At 39.7% G+C, this 21,622-nt stretch overlaps 1 protein-coding gene across 1 annotated transcript; it reads left to right on the plus strand.

The window, feature by feature from the left end:
* Positions 1–717: 717 nt before the first annotated feature.
* On the plus strand, positions 718–13,372 carry MASTL (microtubule associated serine/threonine kinase-like; the record flags this gene model as incomplete). Its single annotated transcript, XM_009084189.1, has 10 exons — positions 718–857; positions 1,654–1,742; positions 3,385–3,491; positions 3,813–3,945; positions 4,537–4,709; positions 5,878–7,116; positions 7,929–8,067; positions 10,561–10,674; positions 10,758–10,859; positions 13,215–13,372. Coding segments are annotated over 10 exons (2,394 nt in total), but the record flags the coding sequence as incomplete, so codon positions are not given.
* Between the last annotated feature and the right edge of the window lie 8,250 nt (positions 13,373–21,622).

Below are 21,622 nucleotides of genomic sequence, written 5' to 3' on the forward strand. Positions count from 1 at the left end.
ATATATATATATGTGTGTGTGTGTAAGAGTATTGTATGCTGGAGTACTGGTGAGATTTCCTGACCAAAAGCCCATAAATGCTTTCTTGTCATCAGAGTGAGTTTCTGAGGCTCTATGACTTTTATATTATCTTGACTATGGCATGGGCATATGATATTATGTCTCTGCATAATGGTTTTGTGGATGTGTGTATTCTTCTTAGACACTTTGTCTTAAATGCATAGTAACTCTCACTGTATGTGTGCATTTCTGGCAATTTGTACTTCACAAGGCTCAGGTCTGAATTTAAGACTGTGTATGAATACTTAAAAAATAAAGTCATTGAGATACTTTGGTTTTTATAGAACAGGTTATCAGTGGTATTCAGCTTCAGGCCTTGAGTTTTACAGGAATGCTTTACAGTTTATAATATAGAAATCCTTCTGTGGTCAGCTCTCAAATAACTACTGTAGTCAGTTTCTAAATTAACTTCTGAGAGTAGCCCAGGCTAATAAAATAAGCAAATGGTCTATTAAAAGAAAATATTTCATGTCCTCTGAAGTTTTAATTATTTTATCCAAGTGGAAGGTATGGTGTGGGAAATGAAGTTTGCACAAGGAAGCTTCTGTCAGATTCTGCTCCTTGAAATTTTATTTTCCTAGCTATGAAAGCTATTTTGTATTTTACTTGCGGATTTGAAATGTGTAAAATTTTAAATTTAAAATGCTTGAATTTCAGGTGATGGAGTACCTAATTGGTGGAGATGTCAAATCTCTTCTGCATATTTATGGATATTTTGATGAAGAAATGGCTGTCAAGTATATTTCTGAAGCAGCATTGGCTCTTGACTATCTTCACAGGCATGGGATAATCCACAGGTAAAAAATTATTTGATTGTTTGTTTTGTAACAAGTAAGTATTTGGTAGTTTGGGTTTTAAATTTTTCACTCAAACACACATAACCAATCACCGTTTCATTGTACCAGCTGCTAGAGACACCTCATTTGCTGGAACTTTGGAAGCTGTTTTTGCATGTGTGCACTGCAGCAATGTCATGAAACAACTCTTAAAATAAAACCTGTGTATATGCTAAGCAGACAGGTACACACTGCTTCCCCCTGCCTGCATGCTTTCCCCAGTCCAGTGGTGTGTTAGCTGTGCTAGTTCAGGAACCCTCTGGGTACTGCAAACTTGTAACTGTAGTACAAAGCGACATTGACTACCCTAATGCTCCCCCTGCAGTGAGAGCTTTTTGTGTTCAGCAGTGCTACAGAGAACACACAGGAAAACTTTTACTAGAGGTTTGCTTGTCACCTGCAAGAGCTGCAAATGAGTAGATGTTATGATGGTGGTACTCACAAAGAACACCTTTTAAACATGCTGAAACACAAAACACGTCACTCTTGTGCACAGTGGTTTTATGGGACCTGAGATGTTTGTGCCGTATTTAGTCTAGATATTGTTTAATTTTTTAATGTATTCCTCTAATTGGAATCTTCTGCTAGTTAAGAGATGTTACTGAGAAACATCTATAACCAGTGTTTAAGTGGCAGGCTAATGTTTTGACTTGGTGATCTTCTCTTCCAACCTTGATGATTCTATGATCCTGTAGTTTGTTAACTTAATGTTGCTCAGTGGTCTTTTTGCTGACTTCAACTCTATTCATGTTTTCAGGGATCTGAAGCCAGACAATATGCTCATTTCTAATCAGGGCCATATAAAGCTGACAGACTTTGGGCTTTCCAGAGTTACTCTGAACAGAGGTAAGAGTTGTCTGTATCCTTTTGGTTGTATTAGAATGTATTTTTGCATTACATTTCCATAGTCTCGAGTGCTTTGAATTCCTGTAGAGGGCAGCTTTCAATTAAATAAGTAAATTAATTAATTAAGTGATTTCTGTAGGTAAGTACTGATAAGGTACATGCTAGTAAAGGGTCTGCTCTATGCATTGCACTTCAGAAGGTTAAATACTTACTCTTTGGGACAAGGGTTTATGAAATACACCTCATAGCAACCTTCCAATATCTGAAGGAAGCTGGAGAGAGACTCTTTGTTAGGAACTGTAGTGATAGGACAAAGGGTAATAGCTATAATTTGAAAGAGAGGAAATTTAGATATTAGAAAGAAGTTTTTTACTGTGAGGGTGGTGAGACACTGGCACAGGTTGCTCAGGGAGGATGGAGATGCCCCAACCACAAAGCCAGGCTGGATAAAGCCTTGAGCAACCTGCTCTGGTGGGAGGTGTCCCTGCCCAGGGCAGGGAGAGTTGGGACTAGATGATCTCTAAGACTCATTCCAACACCTTAACCTACTATGAAATATGGTCTAGAGCCATTTTTCTTGTAGGGTATGGATTTCAAAGTTTTCTGAAGTCCACTAAGAATTCAAGGGTTGAATGAATGTGGCTTTTTCTTGGTGTTTCTCCGGCTACTTCTGTCCTTCAGTTCATGTTTCTCAGTTCCTGTATATATTAATTTCCAGTAAATTAATGGAGACATTCTAGACATCAATGTGAGGGACAGGGGGAGGTGCTAAGTCCCTAACAGAAGATTAAATCAGTGCTTTGGCATGTGAATGTTCTCTTTTCAAGTAGCACAAAAGCTAACTGAATAGTCAAATGAATGTCTGGTACAGGCAATAGGCTGCAGGTCCTAAGGTGAATAGCTAATTTCTGAAGGAGTTTGTACCTCCAATCCCTTAGCCATATCATCCAAACTTACACTGCACAGCACCAGTTTAGTGGTTTTTTTGAGGCAGCTGCTGGTGGGCACATCCTTTTTATATAGCTAAAGGAAAGTTGAACTTTGGCACTGTCTGTGGAGTTTCTGATTCATGTTTTTAAGAATATAGAGGAAAATCCCAAGTATCCTGTGTTTTCTAGAATACACTGCTTCAACTGATGTTCCAATGGGATAGGTTATTGTCTAGTTGAACATGGTATGTCAGCTATAATCCTACTCACTGCTAACGAGTTAAAAAAAAAAGACATCTAAGAATGAATTTTCAGCTATGAAAAATTCTTCTGTAGCTTTTCTGAGATCTCTTGGAGAGATGGCAAGCTCTGAATCAAATTTACCATCGTGGTCCATGGTTCATAGGCTGGAACTGCTGCCTAAAAACCAAAGCTTCTGGATTAATATGTTGGAAAATAAATTTGACTTTTACATTTTCTGTATGTATAAATTATAATTTGATGATGGATATATAGGAAGAAACAGCTTGTGTTGAGTAAGAATGAATAGGTATGTCTTCAGTTGGGGGTTGGTGGCTTCGTTTATTTGTTGAGTGTGTGACAAAATGTTTTCCTCTTGGTAAAACTTAAATGTCTGCAACTTTGCCTTTTAGTAATAGCAAAATGAGAACCTGACCTGTTTGTTTTGGTTGGGGGTGTTTTCCTGTTTGTAGATATAAATATGATAGATATCCTTACTACACCATCAATGACAAAGCCAAAACAAGACTACTCACGTACTCCAGGACAGGTGTTATCTCTCATCAGTTCTCTGGGCTTTGTAAGTAATGTTCACCATCTTTGAAGTGCTTCATTCTGTTAGTTTATTTATGGTCTTCAATTTAATAATCAGTGTGATAAGGCTATTCTTGCATCTCTTCTGCCAGCTGGTAGAATGACCTGTTACATGTTTTAAGTTCTGAAGTGATTACCTTTGACTGTATTTTGAATTTCTGGTCATCAGTTGTGCTTCAAAAATCTGATAGATGAGCATTGGCTAAGCTGCTGTGCAAATGTAATAAAGAAGCTACACTTTCAATCCTGGATTGAGGTGTTTTCCAGACTTCATTAACCTTTAACTATACTTTTTCCTGCTCCTTAGTATACTCCTGTTGGAATGAAAATGCCAGGGCAAAATTCAAGTCAATCATCTGACAGTCTGCATGGAGCCATTTCTCCCTTACCTATGGTCCAAAAGGAAAATAGTCCTCTTACAACTAAACTATTCAAAACATGTGAGTATACCAAACTTTGTGCAGAGGAATGTTCTGGCTGGAAAGTTGTGGTCTTTTAATTTTATGTGAGCAGCTTGGGCACACTTCAAAAAAGTTGTGCCTCTATCAGTGGCTTGCTGTCCACCAGTCCTTCAGTGCTTTATGTCTGTCATTTTTTTACCTGCACTACTTATGTCATCTTCTGATGGTTTGTTCTTTTTTTCAAATGCACAACCACTGAATTCAAAATCAACCTTTCATATTTTACAGAAATAGTGTCACTTCCGGACATACTTTCATTGAAAATTATTTAATATAGCAATGTGTGCTTTCATTTAAATTGTCATATCTTGCTGCTTTCTCATTTCTAACCTGAAATGAGAAAGAAGGCAACTATGCTGGTAACGTTCATATTGCTTTTATGTTCTTGGCAAGTCCCTAGTTCAAGAAATGTGTGAGCTGACTATGCAGGAAAAATGACAAAAGAAACTGTGTTGCCATGCTTAGCTTTCCACAACTTCCTTTGATGTGTAAGCTTGACATAGTGTGAAGCTGATCAATATATATTGCCTATTTGTATCAACACTTGAATTTATTTTTTTTTCTCTCAAGATCTTGATACTTCTCAATTAACACCTGTGATACCAGTGAGAAGTTTAACTCCTACTCTACTTCAGTCAAGGAAAAGGTTTGGTACCTCCAGTGTCAGTAGTCAGTCACACACGTATCTGTCCAGTGTGGAATCAGATTTCTGCAGCAGCCCCAGGTGGGAGAAAGATACAGAGGTCAGGACTGTTTTATTTTCCCACTATACATTAAAATTTAGTTAATACTTGTTTATGCTCTGTTACAAATCTGCTCTGCTTACTAGCCCCAGTTATTTCAAGTGTAGAGAAACTTTCCTACAGGAAAAGGACATGGGGTTGTAATCCTTGTTGAGTAGGAGTTTGGATCAAACTGATGTAATTTTTTCTTCAAATATTAGTCCTATGCAACATAACAGGAAAAGCAAATGCTATTTAGTGTGCAGCAAAGGAGTGAGAGAAAGCTTCTGCTGGCCATGGCTAGTTTGGCCCTATTCTGCACAAGGCAGGCAATACTGGGAGCACTGGCTATTGGAAGCTGACCTTATCCCCATACCTTTATTTGCTCAGAATGCAGAGAAAAGAATTTCCTTAAAGACAGAGCTTGGGAAAATAACAAAATACACTTGAAACTTGTACTAGCTGTTAAATTGAAAGAGTTTGAAGTGTATCTTACTGGAGGGTAACTAACCTAACACCAATAATTAGAGCTGATACAAAATACTTGCTGCTATTTTAAACTGTCAATGAAATTCTGTACCAATACAGACCTCAAAGAAAATGCTGCTGTGCTGTGATCATCGTGGCCCTTGCCATGATTCCTATTTAGATCATACAGAAAAACATACATTTAAAATAATTTATAGTTCTTTGTCTGTTTCTCAAGACTTTTGTTTTACTATTGTGTTGTCAAAATATTCTTAATAGCAGATTTTCCTCTTGTCATCTCTGAAGTGTAATATGCTGCAGAGCAGGATGATTGGGTTCTTTGCTTTGGGGTTTCTTGAAAACTGAAAATTTCTGTAGCTTAACTTCCTGACCTAAAATCACAAATACAACTTCAGTTGCTGTACTTCTTCATCCTTAGCATTTAAAAATACTGCATTTTTCTATTGTATTCTAGCAGGCTTATTTTATGTTCTTCAAAAGAGTTAAATTATCAAGTTATCCTTAATTTGGTTTTGACTTCTTTGTTTTGTGAAGTATCACGTTCATGTTTGTTACTAGTAGTGGTTAGGAAGAACAAGTAATGCTTGCCAATCTGCATTTCCTTATGGAAGTAGAAGTGAAGTATTTTTAAGTGACACATTTCTGTAGTTCTGTAATCCTGTTTCTCTTCATACTCAAAACTTAATGTGCTCATTTGCAGCAAAGTAAAGATGAACAGAGTTCTGCAACGTGCAAAGCAAGTAACAGTGGGTCAGATCTCCCTTCGAATGTTGAGTTACCGAATAGCAAAGGTGTTGAAGCTTTCAATAAAAAAGAACTTGAATCTGCCATTTCTCCCATTGTCAGCAATGATTCTGGCAGTAGGCAGAAGCTGGAAAGTGAACGTTTGGATATAATGGATACTCCTGTGACCACACTGGATGTGAAAGGCACAGTAAGAAAATGTATTTCTGAAAGTAAGATTTGGGAAGAAAATGTCATTGTAAATAAAAGAGAGATGACTAATGAAACAGTCAAAACTTCCAGTCTACCACGTTTACCTTCAAGGCAGAATGAGCCCGTCAAAGAGGAAGAAATTTTTGAAAAGCCAGGTATGAAAAGAAGCTTTGCATTAGTTGACACCAGTCCTTGTCAGGAACTTAACTATGTTAAAAAAAGCAACGCAGAATATAAACGTGGCTGTCAGATCTCAGAATATGCAGCGAGCAGCAGGACAGGTTTGACAACAGAAATTCAGTCCTTAATGCTTTGTGATGGTGGAAGCCTACGTGACACCTGCAAGAGCAATGAAGAAGTTAGGAGTTTTATTAGTAACCACCAAACAGCAGAAAGGGTGCTTACTCCAACCATAGCCAAAAATCTTTTGTGTGATTTGGATGCAGACTACGAAAAGGATGACAAAGAGCAGCATATGAACTTGAGTTTTTTGGGCACCGATGATGAAAAACCTCTAGGAATCCTCAGTGCAGATTCTGACTTATCACTTCCTGAAATGTCTGTTACAGAAAGCCGTTTAGAAAAGCAGCTTTTAGACTTAGACAAAAGTGTTAAAGAACTCTCTTTTGAGGAATCAAAATCTGAGGATGTGCTAATAACATCACCAGAGCCCCAGGATGCTTCGCAAAATGGAGAGGAAGCAGATGCAGTCCAGGACTGCAAGCTGTTACATCATGAAAAGGATAATGATGAGAAACACATGGAAGAAACTTACCTTGACACAGTATCTGCTCCTTCAGAAAAGATGATGGAAGCACTGAATGTCTTAAAAAAGAATGCCGTTGTCTTCCGAAGTTATGACAGTCCAATGAATGTATCCAATGTATCTGAGCCATGTAGCATGGCTTCTTTAGACATAATGGGTCCTTCACCTGCTTGTAGTGGCTCTTACCCAACAGCCATCACTCCATTACAGAAAGGAAGACCATATTGGGTCTATCAGGTAGGTAAGGAGACATGTAGAAACTTTGTGCGTGCATTGGACATTAGTGACCTGAAATTATTCCAGTTGTAAATTTAGGGAAAACTCAAGTAGTTTGAGGGAGTCTGTCAAAGTGACCTTTGCTGTCAGGCTTTCACTTGCTGCACTTGTGCAGCCAAAATTGTAGTTTCTGTAAGAGGTTAGCAATAACTGTCTGTTCACTATTTTGCCTGTGGCTCAACGTGTGTTGACTGTCCAGCTCTTTTAGAGACCCTTTGCTGTTACAGTGAACTGGTTAAAAAAAGCCTGTGCTATTTTGTCTCATCCTACTTTTAGTGCAGTGTGGTATTTCCTGTGAGCAATTATAGGTTTCCTGATGTAATGGGAAGTCCTGGATCATTTTTTTCTTTTTTCATCCGGCACCCCTCCCAAGACAGTCTAAATGCTGTTCAGCTGCTGGTAACTGCTCTTGTCCCTGCTATTTTCTTTTTTTAATCCTGGTAAGAGTGCTGGTGTAATGTGTACTGTCAGGTGGCAGTTACAAGCCTATTAAAGATTGCTGTAAACAATAATAATTGCTGTGGATTTGACACTGGAGGAAGAACTTAGGGAAATCTTTCTTAATGAGTCAACATCTTAACTTTATGCCTCAAGGTTGTTGAGATTAAAGCAATGGAAGCACATTTCATGCATATTTTTCAGGGAATGTACATTTTGTGACATGTTCCTGACTTGAACTAAAGTATCAACTATTATATCCTTTACTCAACCTGGAGATGTGAGTTCCCAGCTAGTTTTGTTTGACATCTGAAATCTTTGTTACATCTTTTAAGACACCTCATCAGGGAGATGCTGGCACACCATACAGGACTCCAAAGAGTGTAAGAAGAGGAGCTGCTCCAGTAGAAGGTGAACGCATTCTGGGGACCCCAGACTACTTGGCACCCGAGCTGCTTTTGACAAAGCCTCATGGTAAGACAGACAAGCCATGGAGCTTGCTGATGCTTGAGAGGTGACATATGTACACTTCTGAATGTCTCTAGAACTTTAAATCCTTCAAATAGTAAGAATTCAAAACCAGCTAATGCTTGGCTTTTGCCAGCATGGATGGCTGTGCTTGCTTCAGATGCTCCTTCCATTCATTTACTGTTTTCACATAACTAGAGGTTTTGACTGTCCATCATAGTCTTGCTTGCTGCTAATCTAATGCATTGGAAGCTACTTTGGGTGCCTGAGACTTGTGTGTGGCTTAAGAGTCACAACTTGGTCATCTGGAGTGTCCTTAAACATCCTTTGGGGTGGGAAGGGGAACTTAGTGAAATTTTATTATGATAGGATTAAGCCTCCAATTGTTGTTAGAATGCCTTCCATGTTTATTGAGATTGAAGTGTTATATGCATCCAGACAAATTTCTTGCCATCTTTCTTTATTGTGCAGTTACTTCCATAAGAACAAAATCTGCATCCCTATTCCTTCAGAGAATCATACTTGTTTGTATTTGTCTTGTTTTGGCAATAATTGTAATGTTGTTACTTCATTGTCTTTTCATGTGCAGGGAGTCTGATCTCTGGTGAGTTTTCTACATTCTGTGCAGAACTGAAGTGTTCAGCATAACTGAACAGTCAAAGTATAACTAGATCACAATTTCCAAGAACACTGTTTGGGTGAACAATGTTTCCATAGAGAAAGAAGTGTCCAATATGCACTCCACATAAAAATGTGTGATGCTTCCACACAGATTCAGGAAGCATCAGCATCACTAGGCAATCAGCAATCACACACTTGATATACTTGAGAAGGAAATCAGCATTCTTAAAGACATTGTGTGAGAGGAAATAAGCCTAAGACACTTTTTCTCATTGCTTCCTTTCACTTTATGCAGTCAGTCTGATGTACTTTGTGTATGGGTGAAGAAAGCTCAAATTCCCAAGCTCTGGTATTTCTGTTTCTTGCTTCAAATCATGGAATCATAGAATATCCTGAGCTGCAAGGAACCCACAAGGATAATTGAGTCCAACTCCTCGCCCTGCACAGGACAGCCCCAAGATTCACCCAGTGTGCCTGAGAGCATTGCCCAAGCAGTTGAACTCAGTCAGGCTTGGTGCTGTGACCCCTTCCCTGGAGAGCCTGTTCCAGTGCCCAACCACCCTCTGGGTCAAGAACCTCTTCTTAATATCCAGTCTAAACCTCCCCTCTGTCCATGGGAAGCCATTCCCCCTTGTCCTGTCCCTCCAGATCCTTTGTCAATAGTCTCTCCCCATCTTCCCTGTAGCTCCAGTGCTGGAAAAGGCTATAGCTCATTTGAATGGATTAAATGAAGGATTAGTTAAAGTTCCTGTTGGAAAAATTGGCCCTGGAACCTGTGTTACATTGTTTAGAGTTGTGATCTTATTATATTTTGACTAGAGCTGGGAGTGTTTTATCTGAACATCCAAGTACTCTAACACCAGTGGGTGTGCTCTCACTGCTGCAGTGTGCTTAGCTTGGTGGGGCACTCTTGCAGCTGGTTAAAGTTACTAAAAGTGCATTAGATTCTAGTGATACATTTTGATTTTCAGCATTTTTAAACTTAATCAGTATGACATGGCCTTATGACATGGCTCAAAACATTTGCTTTCCTCACTTAAAGACACTTAAAGGTGTCTTAATTTTTATTTTATATGCCAAAAAACCTTAGAAAAATTAGACATCTCTCAAAGATTTTTATTTTTTTTTGCAGCAAGTGTGTAATCTATTCTTTATACAGAGGAGTGGGCATGGCTTGAAGATGCAGAGAGCTTAGAGTGCATGCAGTGGTGTCTGGGATTGCTTTGCCTGCTTGTTTTTATGTAGATTAATAAAATGGGATTGCAAAAAAAAAAAATCCCTGTGAAATGTGGAAAACCAAAACCATTTAATAACAAAAGAGAGATAGCTAATGACTACCCATTGCCCTAATCAATTTCAGTGTAATGGAAAGTAATTCCAGCTTCTTGCATGCTGGCTCATCTCTGCAAACTGCCTTCAAGATGTTCACAGAACTATAGAAAAATGAAAACGAAGTTCAGTCGTTTGAATTCTTGGAGCCTTCTGAAAGAACTGAGAGAAGGATACAGGCTACAACATGGAGCCCTCATCCAGGTTCTAGAGCAGGCATTAGGCAACTGTTTCTTGTCACAAAACAATCTCTTGGAGAAATCGACTCCTGGATTCTCTGGGCTGGGAGTTGATTGTTATTAAGAGCCCCTTGCTTTTGTCAGTAAACCCCAGTGTTACCTGTAATGATTTAAAGTGCAGAGTGGCTTTAAAAAGCCCTTTAATATATTTATGATCTCCATGAATATTAAACACAACTTATTTTGTCTCTTCCTCCATTTTCAAGAACTGTGCAGAATTTAAAGGCTCTTCAATTTCTGTCATGGCTAATCCTGAAGTATTTGCAAATGTAACTGATGTCAGTGTAATGATTTGAGTTTCTCTTACCAGGTTCTGCTGTAGACTGGTGGGCCCTTGGAGTTTGTCTGTTTGAGTTTCTAACTGGAATTCCACCTTTTAATGATGAAACACCAACACAAGTCTTCCAAAATATTCTGAAAAGAGGTAATCTGGTTTGGTAATCAAATGTATTTCCAACATTGGTTTTATGGTTCGAGTTACCAACTCATCTGCATCTTTGTCTCTAGATATTCCCTGGCCTGAGGGTGAAGAAAAGCTGTCTGATAATGCCCAAAATGCAATAGATATTCTTCTAACAATCGAAACTAGTAAGAGAGCTGGACTGAAGGGTTAGTATTACAATTGTCTTGTGTTCTTTGCAGCTAAGGACAGATTTCAGAGTGGTGGTGTCCTCCTCCTGAAACTTAGACTAATAAACTTCGATGCCTAATTAGGTTCCATGTATAGTGTCAGAACACTTAGGTTGCATTTTCTGTATTTCTTGTGGGGTTTTACCCTTTTGAACTAGGAAATTCTGGGGTGGGTTGCTGTTTCGGTGGGTTTTAATTGAACCTTTGTTTTGCTTTAATGCTGTTTCACTTTGCATGTTGACATACCAAAGTTCTCTTATCTAACAGGTATTTGTAATTTTTGCCCTATATGGTTTTGGGAACCTTGATTTTAAAAGCCTAAGGTTAGGGAGAGAAGTCTCCTACAACAGTTAATTCAAAGGACATTTTTCTTAGGAATCAGCCTGTCTGGGGTATGTATAGGGGAATACAGAGTTGAACAACATATGCTATATAGAGTCAACATACTTTTTTTTTTTCCCTTGTGGAAGGACTTAAACAGTTGTTGTTAACTGTATATTTTATATATAAAAGAGAATGATAACATGAAGGAAGCTTAGAGTGAGATGTTTTGGAAAGTGAGGAAGAAATCTTATGAGAAAAGTGCCTAAGAAATCTCTAGAGAAGGAAATTACTGTGGAAATGCTTCCACATAAATAGACCAAATGCTAGAGGTTGAAACCAGGCCAAATTAAATTGGAGAAGGCACACAGCTATAAAGGAAGATCATGATGTCAACAGAAAATTCAGTGGCCTTAATATCTCCCAAAAAGCATTTAATGACTTCATTTGAAGATATTTTAGTTAAACACAAGTTACAGTCTTTATTCCTGGACATTAAGGTGAAATCTAATTGCCTGTTGTGTAGAAATTTAAACTAGATAACAGAATGTGGGTTTTTCCAATCTATAGGCCACTGAAGTGAAGTTAGATGAGTAGTTTTCTGGACAAGCATTAAGTTTTCCTTTTTGTAACTGAGTTTCTATCACTGTCATCTTCTCTCCCCTCCCCAAAACACATGCTCTCCCTCTCAATTGCTCCAGCACGCAGCCTTATGTACTGAGAAATCCCAGTCACATCATGTCCTAGTGCTGTGCTGCTGTGAGTTCAGTCTTTCCAGAGAAAGCTTTTTAAAGCAGCTTTTGGCAAAGAATACTGGGATCCAGTGTTGGGCTTGGCTTTTGCCCCGTTCTTCAGAGACAAGGGCAGGAGCTGAGTGCCAGTGATGGTACATGTTAATCCTTCTTGGGAAGAGACAATGCAGTGTGCCTTTACCTTCCCAGCTGAAGGCAGATCTGGTGTGCTGAGCACCTTCTTAAGAGCAGCACTACAGTTCTGAGAAGTGGATATGTGCAGTTCCCTGCTGCATGTGTGGTTGCTGAGGCTATTGGAAGGAGTTAAGGCTAATTCTGATTTAATGCCTTTTGGTTAAAATAAACTTTAATATTGTGTAACAGTATTTGATCAGGAAATCTCAAAATAATGCCTTACTGCCTATCAGCTAAAAAACTGTGCTATGTGCTTAGATTTAAAATTTGTACTGAGCGTTTGTCATGGGCAAACTTTCACCTCCTAACTGTGACTTGTTTTTTGTAACCTGTTTTATTTTTGCTATTTGCTTTTGATTTTTGTGGGGCAGGTGATAAAAACATGGGTTTGTATCCCAGTTAGATGAAAAAATGCTTTCTTGGGATGAATCAAAGTAGCAAAGCTGTTTTCATCAGGGAGTTCCTCAGGTCTTTCCAGGTTATGCAGAAGACACATCAGACCTACATGCCAGGAGGTCACCTTCTGGTCAGAATGGACAGGGCAGAGGAGCTCTTGAGTCAGAAAGTCTGGCAGCCTGGTTAGTTATCAGGCTGAGAAAGGAATCTGATGGTTAGTGGTAACTTCTGCATAAGGGCATTTAGACTTGTGTCTGGTGGTAGGCCCAAGGGGACTGTACAAAGCAGAGGAGGCATCAAATCCATGAGATAGCAAAAGGAAGATGGCCTGGAGCAGAGAAAGCTGGGACTGACTCCCACATAGCTACTCATCACAGAACTCTGGCAATATTAGAAACAGACTTTGAAGTCTAGAATTTCTGTGATGCCCCAGTGTGAGAAATGCCCTGTGGGCACCTCTGATCTCCTCTGGGTGCTGTGTGGAATAGGGGAAGGCAGTTTGTTGGCATGACAACAGTTTGATCCCATGGTGGTTGGGGGTAATCACAGCCCAATTGCAATTTGCACTTTTATGAATTTCTAACCCATCAAAATAGAGCAAATCTACTGACAATTATGCCTAAGGGACCAAAGTGACTCTGGGGCTTGGACATAAGGAAGCTTATAATGCTAACATGAACTTCTGTTCCAGAGCTGAAGCATCATCCCCTCTTCCATTGTGTGGACTGGGATAACCTACAGAATCAAACTATGCCCTTTATACCTCAGCCAGACGATGAAACTGACACTTCTTACTTTGAAGCTCGAAATAACGCTCAGCACCTGACTGTGTCTGGATTTAGCTTATAGCATCAAGACAAGTAACGTTCTCCATGGCTTTGCACACTTCCAAATTGCCTTGTAACACTACTTGGTCTTTACTAAGTTTCCTTATTTAGTGTGTTGTAAGTTACCAGTCTGTTTTTATCATAGTCTCCTTTATGCTGAAGTGAAACTACTGTATGACACTGGTATCAAGTGCCTTTGTGCTACTTTTTGTCTTACTCACTGCACCTTACTAAGAGGCCAGAGTGTTGCATTTCTTGGAGCTAATGACTCTTGGCAATGATGGGGCTTTTTCATAGCAATAAATAATTCCAGGTAGGAGGTGTGATGTTATTTCCCAGATAAACATTATAGGGAAAGGACATAAATGCATCCTAATGGTATGTAATTCCAACTTACCTCCTGGTGGTTCAATGTGATGGCAAGCTGGATTGGGACCAGTGGGAATATAATATCCACTGTGCAAACCTGATCATTTCTTCTTGAGGTGGGAAATTGAAATCTTAATGCAGCATTGCAATGTCTTGTCTTCTATTTATCTTATTCCCAAGAAGGTATGAGAAACCCTGGAACAACACTGCCTCGAACTCAGCTAGAAGTGGCATGTGAAACTGGGGGTTGTTCTTCTGGTTATTAACTGTTCCTAGGGAAATGAGGCAGGGAATGGGCCCTTGGGAGAAGTCTGTTAAACAAATGCTCTGCGCAAATTGTTGCCTTGTAACCACTTGGGCTGCACAAAGCTGGACCAAGCCTGCATTTTAGCAGATACTAGTTTTACATAAGAAATGCCAAGTGTGTGTGTGTGTGCTCACTTGTGTCAGATGATAGCTAACAGGTGGGTTTTTGTTTTCTAACAAGTTGAAATAGTATTGATACCGAAGCTGCTATATATAAAAGACTATAATGTATCTCAAACTAAAGTCTGTTCTGTAAACTCACAGCTAGAGCTTGGATTTTTACTAGAATGTAACATAGATATTCAGTATTATAAATCTGAACTGGGGGAAGTGTATTTAAGTCTGTCTTTAAGTACAACACAAAACTTGCATCTGCTAGGTTTTAGAGGTTTATTTGTAGGTAATCCTGTTTAAATAATCTTCAGTATTTTTCTTGCATAGATATCTATCTTGGCTAAGTTAATGAAGATTTTAATTTTTCAGGTTTGTACTTGTTAGACAAAGATCACTTGTGTTAGAAGGTGGTGCCAGAAGCCCAAGCATTTTACTAGTGTTTTTTGCCAAGTGGCTTTTGGTGTCATGAACTGACCCTTTTTGCTGGGGTAGCAAGTTGTCCCTTCATCACTCTGCTTCCTGGAAGACAAGATTTATTGATGGAATGCTGAACAGTGTCTGCTAGGCTTTCTGCTGTCCCCTCAGGCTCTTGGGAAAGGAGTGGGAATGGTGAAGAAAGTTTCCTAGACCTAAAGAGAGCTGATTCCTAACAGCTTGGAATGACAGATCCCAGCTCTAAGTGTGCTAACTCAAGCATGTGAAACAGAATCTTGGCAAGTTGCAAAATACAGTGTGTCTCTCACTGCCTTTGCTAAGGACTGGAGTTTCAGAAAACTTCTCAATTGTTCAGTTTTACTGAAATGGTTACATGAAAAAGGTACAAACAAACAAATGTAAAGCATTACTAAGCACATCCACAGGCAACACTATCTGAATGTGATGAGTTTGTTAATGTTTTTCCTGTGTACAGTTGGACTATCTAAACTGGGGTAGGAGGAATACCTTAATTGAAGTAATAACTGGTATGTTATGTAATTTATTCTTCCCTTTCTAGTGATCTGGGTGAAGAAAGCAAGTCTTACAAGAATGAAATGTGATTACATGTTGAGGAAATAAGATAACTGAATACCACAACAGCTCTTTGTCTTTGGTGCTTTACAAATGCTTACACCTGTTCCCATTTTGCAGCATAATACATTCCCATCAAGGAGGAAAAATCTCATGGCAGTGGTGTGATCTTTTGAATATAACCTCTAACCCCTTGAAATAGTTCTTAATCAGCTGCAAGGCTCAAGCAAGCTTCTAGAAAAACCTTATTCCAAAAGAAAATGGGTTTTCTACCACGTGATTAATGCAATGCAAAAAGATAGGTTCTGTACAACAGTAAATAGGCCAATGGACAAAGCCAAATGTTTCTATTAGTTGTCTATCCTGGTGTCCAAGGCTTACCTTTTGCACAATTAGCACTGAAGACACGCAATGAACCATTCTCTTCAGCATCTTGCATTTATCCTGGTTATAGCCAACATAGAGTTGAATGTTGCATGTTAATTGTTGGGGTTTGTGACATGGTTTTGTTTGTTGTGGGGTGTTGTGGTTGGTGGGTTTTGCTAAAAAAGTGAATCCTAACTTTATTATTTGACATGGAATTCTTTGTCAACTGTTAATCCTGTTGGTTTTGCCCCACTTGTTACTTGCCTTGAAATACTCCAGGTAAAAGTAGAAAAAGCTATCATGTAGCAGCTGGGTGAGACTTAAAGTTTCATCTCATTAGTAATCAGCTACAAGTAACTGGGCAAGCTGGCACAAGTTTCTGGTCCTTAGAAGCTGTGGCATAGCACTTGACAGGGACTCCAGCTGATACATGCAGCTTCTTGAAGGCCTAAACTTTATGTGCATAACCTACATGTAAACTCTGTAGCTTCCAGGTTATCTGAGGTGACAGTTTATCTGCCATTAGCACAGAGCTGTCCATCTAAAGACAACTGTAGAGATCAGGGCATGTCACACTGTGCTATAGAGACACAGCAGCCTTGGATAATTGTTACTAGCACTGCCTTGCTGTTGGGCTCACCTATACACAGTGCAGAGGCCAGAGACCAAGGTCCTGAAATGCTGCCCTGTGGTGTTGAGCTAGTAGGATCCAGTTCCAGCATGACTGGGTTTACCTATAGTTACTGCTGCAGTAAAAGGCATTCTCTTCCTCTCTACTCCATTTGCAAGAAATTTACTTTGTGCACTTTTGTTTAAGTATGTAAAATAAAATACTGCAGTCATGCTGCTGCTTGCTTTTGTGTATCGTTTTTCTTTAAACAGTGTTACACTTTGGCCCTGCTGGGAGTGTGGGAGGTGGATTCTTACACAAAGAAACCCTGACTGTTTCCTGCTCCCTCAGCAAAGACACTGATTTTAAGTAGGGAAATACCTAACACCTTCCAGTACAGGTGTGTATGTCCTTCAGTTCATGACTTGCTAAACAGTGCCTGCAATCTTTAGTGCAAGCTACGTTTGTAGGAGAGCAGAGAGTCCTGAAACTCCTGGTAGGAACCTACCACTCTGTGCTAACTAGGAGTCAAAAAAAGGTGGTGGCTCCATCCCCCTCAGCACTTGCTGTGATGCTACAGGACCAGAACAGAAGAAACAGGGCCCTGAAGACAGAACAGCTGTACTATGCACACACACCTGGCTCTGTTTTGGTTCTTTCAACCAAACCAACCAAGTAGTGGGTGGAATATCTCCAAACCAGATTCAGGCAGAACAAACTTTTGCTTTTTAGATGAAGTTTGATTCACTGCAGGAAACTAGCTTGACATTTGCTTCACAAGAGCAATTTTGAGCTGGGCCCTCCTCCACTGCTATGCAGAACTGTCTTGGCTGCCTCCTGAGGAGAGCACAGGCTCGAACAACATCTCCCATTTCTGAACTCCCATGATCTGCTTCTGCCACTTCTCCACACTAAATCTGTGTCTCTTTGTACCTGGGCAAATGATAAATAAATCGCCTTCCTTACCTTTAAGCTGAAACAGCTAACCAGGAATCTGTTCAAGTTACAGTGAGTTTGAGACAGCCCTAGAGGCCAAGACCCAGTTCTGAGTTACAAGTAAATTGTGACAAAACTGATATTTTGTACTAGAGCTTTGAGACTGACTCTTCACAGCACAGCCAGCAGCCTCTCCTGTACTGTCACACTATCCAATATAAGCGTGTAGTAAACATTTAAAAACTTCAAGATAAAATACAAAATATTAAGGGATTGATTTATTGAAACATGAATAAATAACAAGGATAGTATAAGCCTACATTTATTTCAGGGGCAAGTTAACAATTCGGTACCTTTGGGAATGTTTGTCCCATCTCTAAGAGCTAAGACACCTACATGGAACACGGTTCTGAGCTGGGGGAGGCACTCCAGGGCCCTTTGTCCTGGCAGAAGACATGCTGCTTCAGAAGGGTTTTTCATGTGACTCAAGCTGGAGTATCCTTCCTGCATGATTTCTGTCTTTTATGGTAAGTCTCTAAGAACTTCAAGCTCAGGCTCAATGGCTTCAGGTCACAGCAGAACTTCCCTTCCAGGCTAAGCTTTGTTCAAACCTGAGTTTTCAGTGCATCTCATGCCAAAACTCATCTCTGGCACATGAAACCATCAGATTGGCACAGCAGTCTTCAAAGAGGTTACAACCATTTTGGTTTTTAATTCAGCTTCACAATAAGAAAATCAGAGGAGGGGAAAAGTAACTTCAAAAACTTGCACATAACTAAAAAGATTAAGATTGCTCTGGTAAAACAAACATTGAATTCAGAGATTTTTATGTAACATAGCTTGTATGAAAAATGTTTCCCAAAATATTTTCAGGAAGGACAAAAGAAAACTTTTCCTCAAAAATCATTTGTAATGTATAGTCTAGGTGGAGAATGAAAGCACATCAATAATGGTGAAATTCTGAAGATCAGAGCTTAACCACAGATTATGTTGTGGTAAAATTCTTTATTGCAAAGTCTGAAGTTTTCTGTCAAGTCTAGATTTAGTGCATTTGCCTCTTCCAGAGATTAAGACAACTTATATATTAATTTAATTTAAAATTAACTGTAAAGCATGCTTTAGTCAAACTTCACAAGGCTGGAGCTCTATTTGTATATTAGGTAATAAATATTCTGTGGGGAAAAAAATAATCAGCACCAAAATTAGCTGTAAAGTTTTGTTTTGAAAGGAAGAGTAGAAGGATAAGAGAGAAATACCAGAATTGATATTTTTTATGATGTGACCTGGAAAAAGTCCATAGGAGATTAAATCTTACTTTAATTTAACATAAACTGACAACAGAAAACTTACAGTGCATGAGCTTTTTAAAAGCTTAGACATAGACTTACAGAGCTAGTTTTCATCTCATTTTAAAGCACCTTGTGCCTAATCTATGTATTTCAGTTAAAATAAGCTGTTGTCAAGGAGAGTACAGTTATCAAAGTTAAAAATGTAAGGTGCAGCCTCTTCAGGTGGATCCCTTGTCCCACACACTGTTTCTAAACGTGTATTTCACAGTCCCCCCCATTATTAATGGCTCTAACTTTCAGGACATACACAAATTCCCAAATCTCTTTTACAATCTTACAGGATAAGCAAAGGATTCGACTTCATTTCTGACCAATTTACATGGCAATTTGCCCCACACTGGTTTAGCAGCAAAAAATAACCAGTTGAATTCCTCAGAGCTACATTGTATTTTTCCAACTGCTTACAGGGTATTGAATTCATTCTTTATTAGAGCCTTCACCTGGTAATATGTAACCCTGTAGAAAAACAGGCAGGGATGTTGGGATTGTAAAATTATTTCTATGTTAAAGTGACAGTTTTATGTATTTTTCACTTATTCTTTTACAGAGATGTTTTTCTCTTCATCAACTGACATCAGCAAGGCCAGGAATTATTGAAGGCCCATCCACAAGCACGTTCCAAAATAATTGATGTTGATGTGGTTTTGAGGATGGAATTATTAAATTTATCTTATTTGTAACCTAGGAGCTGTGAATCATTCAAGTTTCAATAATATTAGTCCTTAAATGTTTAGCTCAAAGGTAGTACAAAATATTACTGTAACATAAGGAAGATCATCCCAGATTCTGAGCTTCTATGAGAATTCAGAATTCTTTCGCTTTCCAGGGCCATCTTCTCCTAGAAGTCCTTAAGCAAAGCCATGAATTCTCAGTTCAGTTTTCTAGAAGAGGAACCAAATAAATTAGTTTAATGTACCTCCACATATGAGACGATTTTTCATTTGTCTAAACAAACAAATCAATTAAAGTTACATGTGAATGATTTCCAATCCATTAAAACACAGCACAGATTCAAGATAGCTGAAAATTTGCCCTTCCATCAAGGAGTACAAAATACCACTAACAATTCTGAACTGCAGACAAAATTCCTCAGAACAGCCCCTGACACCACATCAGTCAGTGGGGTCCTGGCTCACAGCACAGCAACACTTATGAGCTGTTTTTCCAGTGACTCCAGAACACATGCAATTGGAGAGTTCTAAAATCATGAGCTGAATCAAGGCAACTCTCAACTATCTGTGATCTGCTCTTGGGCCCCTTAGGATTCAGGTTTTCAAGCCTTCTTCAGTGAAGGCTCCAGTATGAGCACCCAGATTTTCAGCATTAAGTTCCCCACAGAGGAGCAGGACACAAACAGAGGTGCCATGCTAGGTGTGAGCTGAGCTACCCCTGCCCAGGGACATGAGCTACCTACATAGCTGTTGGTTACAAAGGGCCATCCCTCCACCAGGTCCATGGGATTTGCTCCACTGTGCAAGGGAGTTCAGGACTCATGGCTCCACTGCTGCAGGGTGAGAACACCTCACATGGTAGCATGGACTCCTGGTTTCTGCTCCAGGACAGTTCATGTCCTGGAGCAGAAAAACCAAAAGAACACAGACATGTTCCATACAGGCACTGTGTGCAGCTGTTGCCTAAGAGTTTCCACACCTTAACAGTGTACAAGCTGAAACTGGCAATGGGACAATAGAGAAGGACTCATTTTGCAATTCCAATTTCTCACTAAATGAGATCAACCTCCTACCCATCACTAAAGGAGGTGGAACTCCAAATGGAAAGGTGATACAGAAACAGATAGTCCTTAAATTCTGAGTAGGGGTTAGACTTCTTCAGAAACAGAAAAGCTGAGAGGAACAGAAAATTCTTTAGTTTATTCCTATTCTTGAAGTTCATCTCAACAAGAACTGCCAGGGCTATGCTCTGTGTCTCACACTGACACTGGTGTTACCATTAGTAAACTGTGGTACAAATCCTGATGCCCAGAAATCAAAAAAGGTGTTGAAAAACTGGAGCATTTGGGAAAGAGCCACCAGAAGCATCCCAAGACTGGAAAACAACTTAGAAATGAGATTCCAGTTGCTCCATTTCTTTTGTTTAAGCAAGAGATTAAGAGATGACCTGGTGATAGCAACAAAGTACCCATGGAAAACACGTCATGGGCTCTTTATCAAGTAGATAAAGATCTAGGAAAAGCCAATAGATGAAAACTGCAGCTAGACATATCCAAACTAAAACTAATGTGCCATTTGTTTATTCATCTAAGCTCCGAATCACTAGGACAATATATTAGAAAAACTGCTGGAAAGGGTGCTTTTCTAAAAACTGATTTCTGACTGAACCTGGGAATGGATTGAGGGTGCTACAGAGCTCAGAACAGATGATCAGAAAAGGTTTACAAGAACAGCACTGTTCAGAGAGAGAGAACATGGCCATGCAAGAGCAATTAGCAAAACAAAACTCGTAAGAGCTACACATACACTAAAACAGTTATGTTGATTTAAAAAAATCCTTTGTCCTTGCTGAGGAAATGCATTGACCAGTGCAGAAAATGAGCAAAATGTGTGTAACTGCCTGATAGCCTTAGTAGTGCAATCTCTGATTTCATCAGCCAGTGCAAGTAACACTGATGCTGCTAATGACAGCGCTGAGCCAGGGTAACTCCCTGCAGACTTGAGGCCCTTGTGGGTGGTGTTGTTTACAATTCCATGGGCTGGGCCCAAACAGTGGTGATGGGTGACAGCAGCCTAGCTGGAAAGCAGTAATTAACGGTGTTTGCCAGGGGTCTGTACTGGGGCCAGGCCTGTTTAACATCTTTAGCAATCATCTGGATGATGGGGCAAAGTGCACCCTCAACAAATCTGCAGATTACACAAAACTGGGAGTGGCTGATATGCCAGAGGGTGGTGCTGCCATCCAAAGGGACCACAACTGGCTGGAAATAGGATAGGAACTTCATGAAATGCAAGGGGAAGTGCCAAGCTCAGCAACAGAGGAGAAACAACTCCAGTCAGCATTATGTGCTGGGGCCGGCCCGGCTGGGAAGCAGCTTGGCAGAGAAGGACCTGCGTGTCGTGGTGGACACCAAGTTGAACATAGCCAGCAACATGCCCTTGTGGCAAAGAAGGTTAATGGCATTGCAAGCTGCATTATCCCTCCCAACAGACTGAGGGACATGATCCTTCCTCTCTACTCAGCACTGGATAGGCCACATCTG

The sequence above is a fragment of the Acanthisitta chloris genome, unplaced genomic scaffold (assembly GCF_000695815.1).
Source record: "Acanthisitta chloris isolate BGI_N310 unplaced genomic scaffold, ASM69581v1 scaffold43651, whole genome shotgun sequence".
NCBI classification, from domain to species: Eukaryota; Metazoa; Chordata; class Aves; order Passeriformes; family Acanthisittidae; genus Acanthisitta; species Acanthisitta chloris.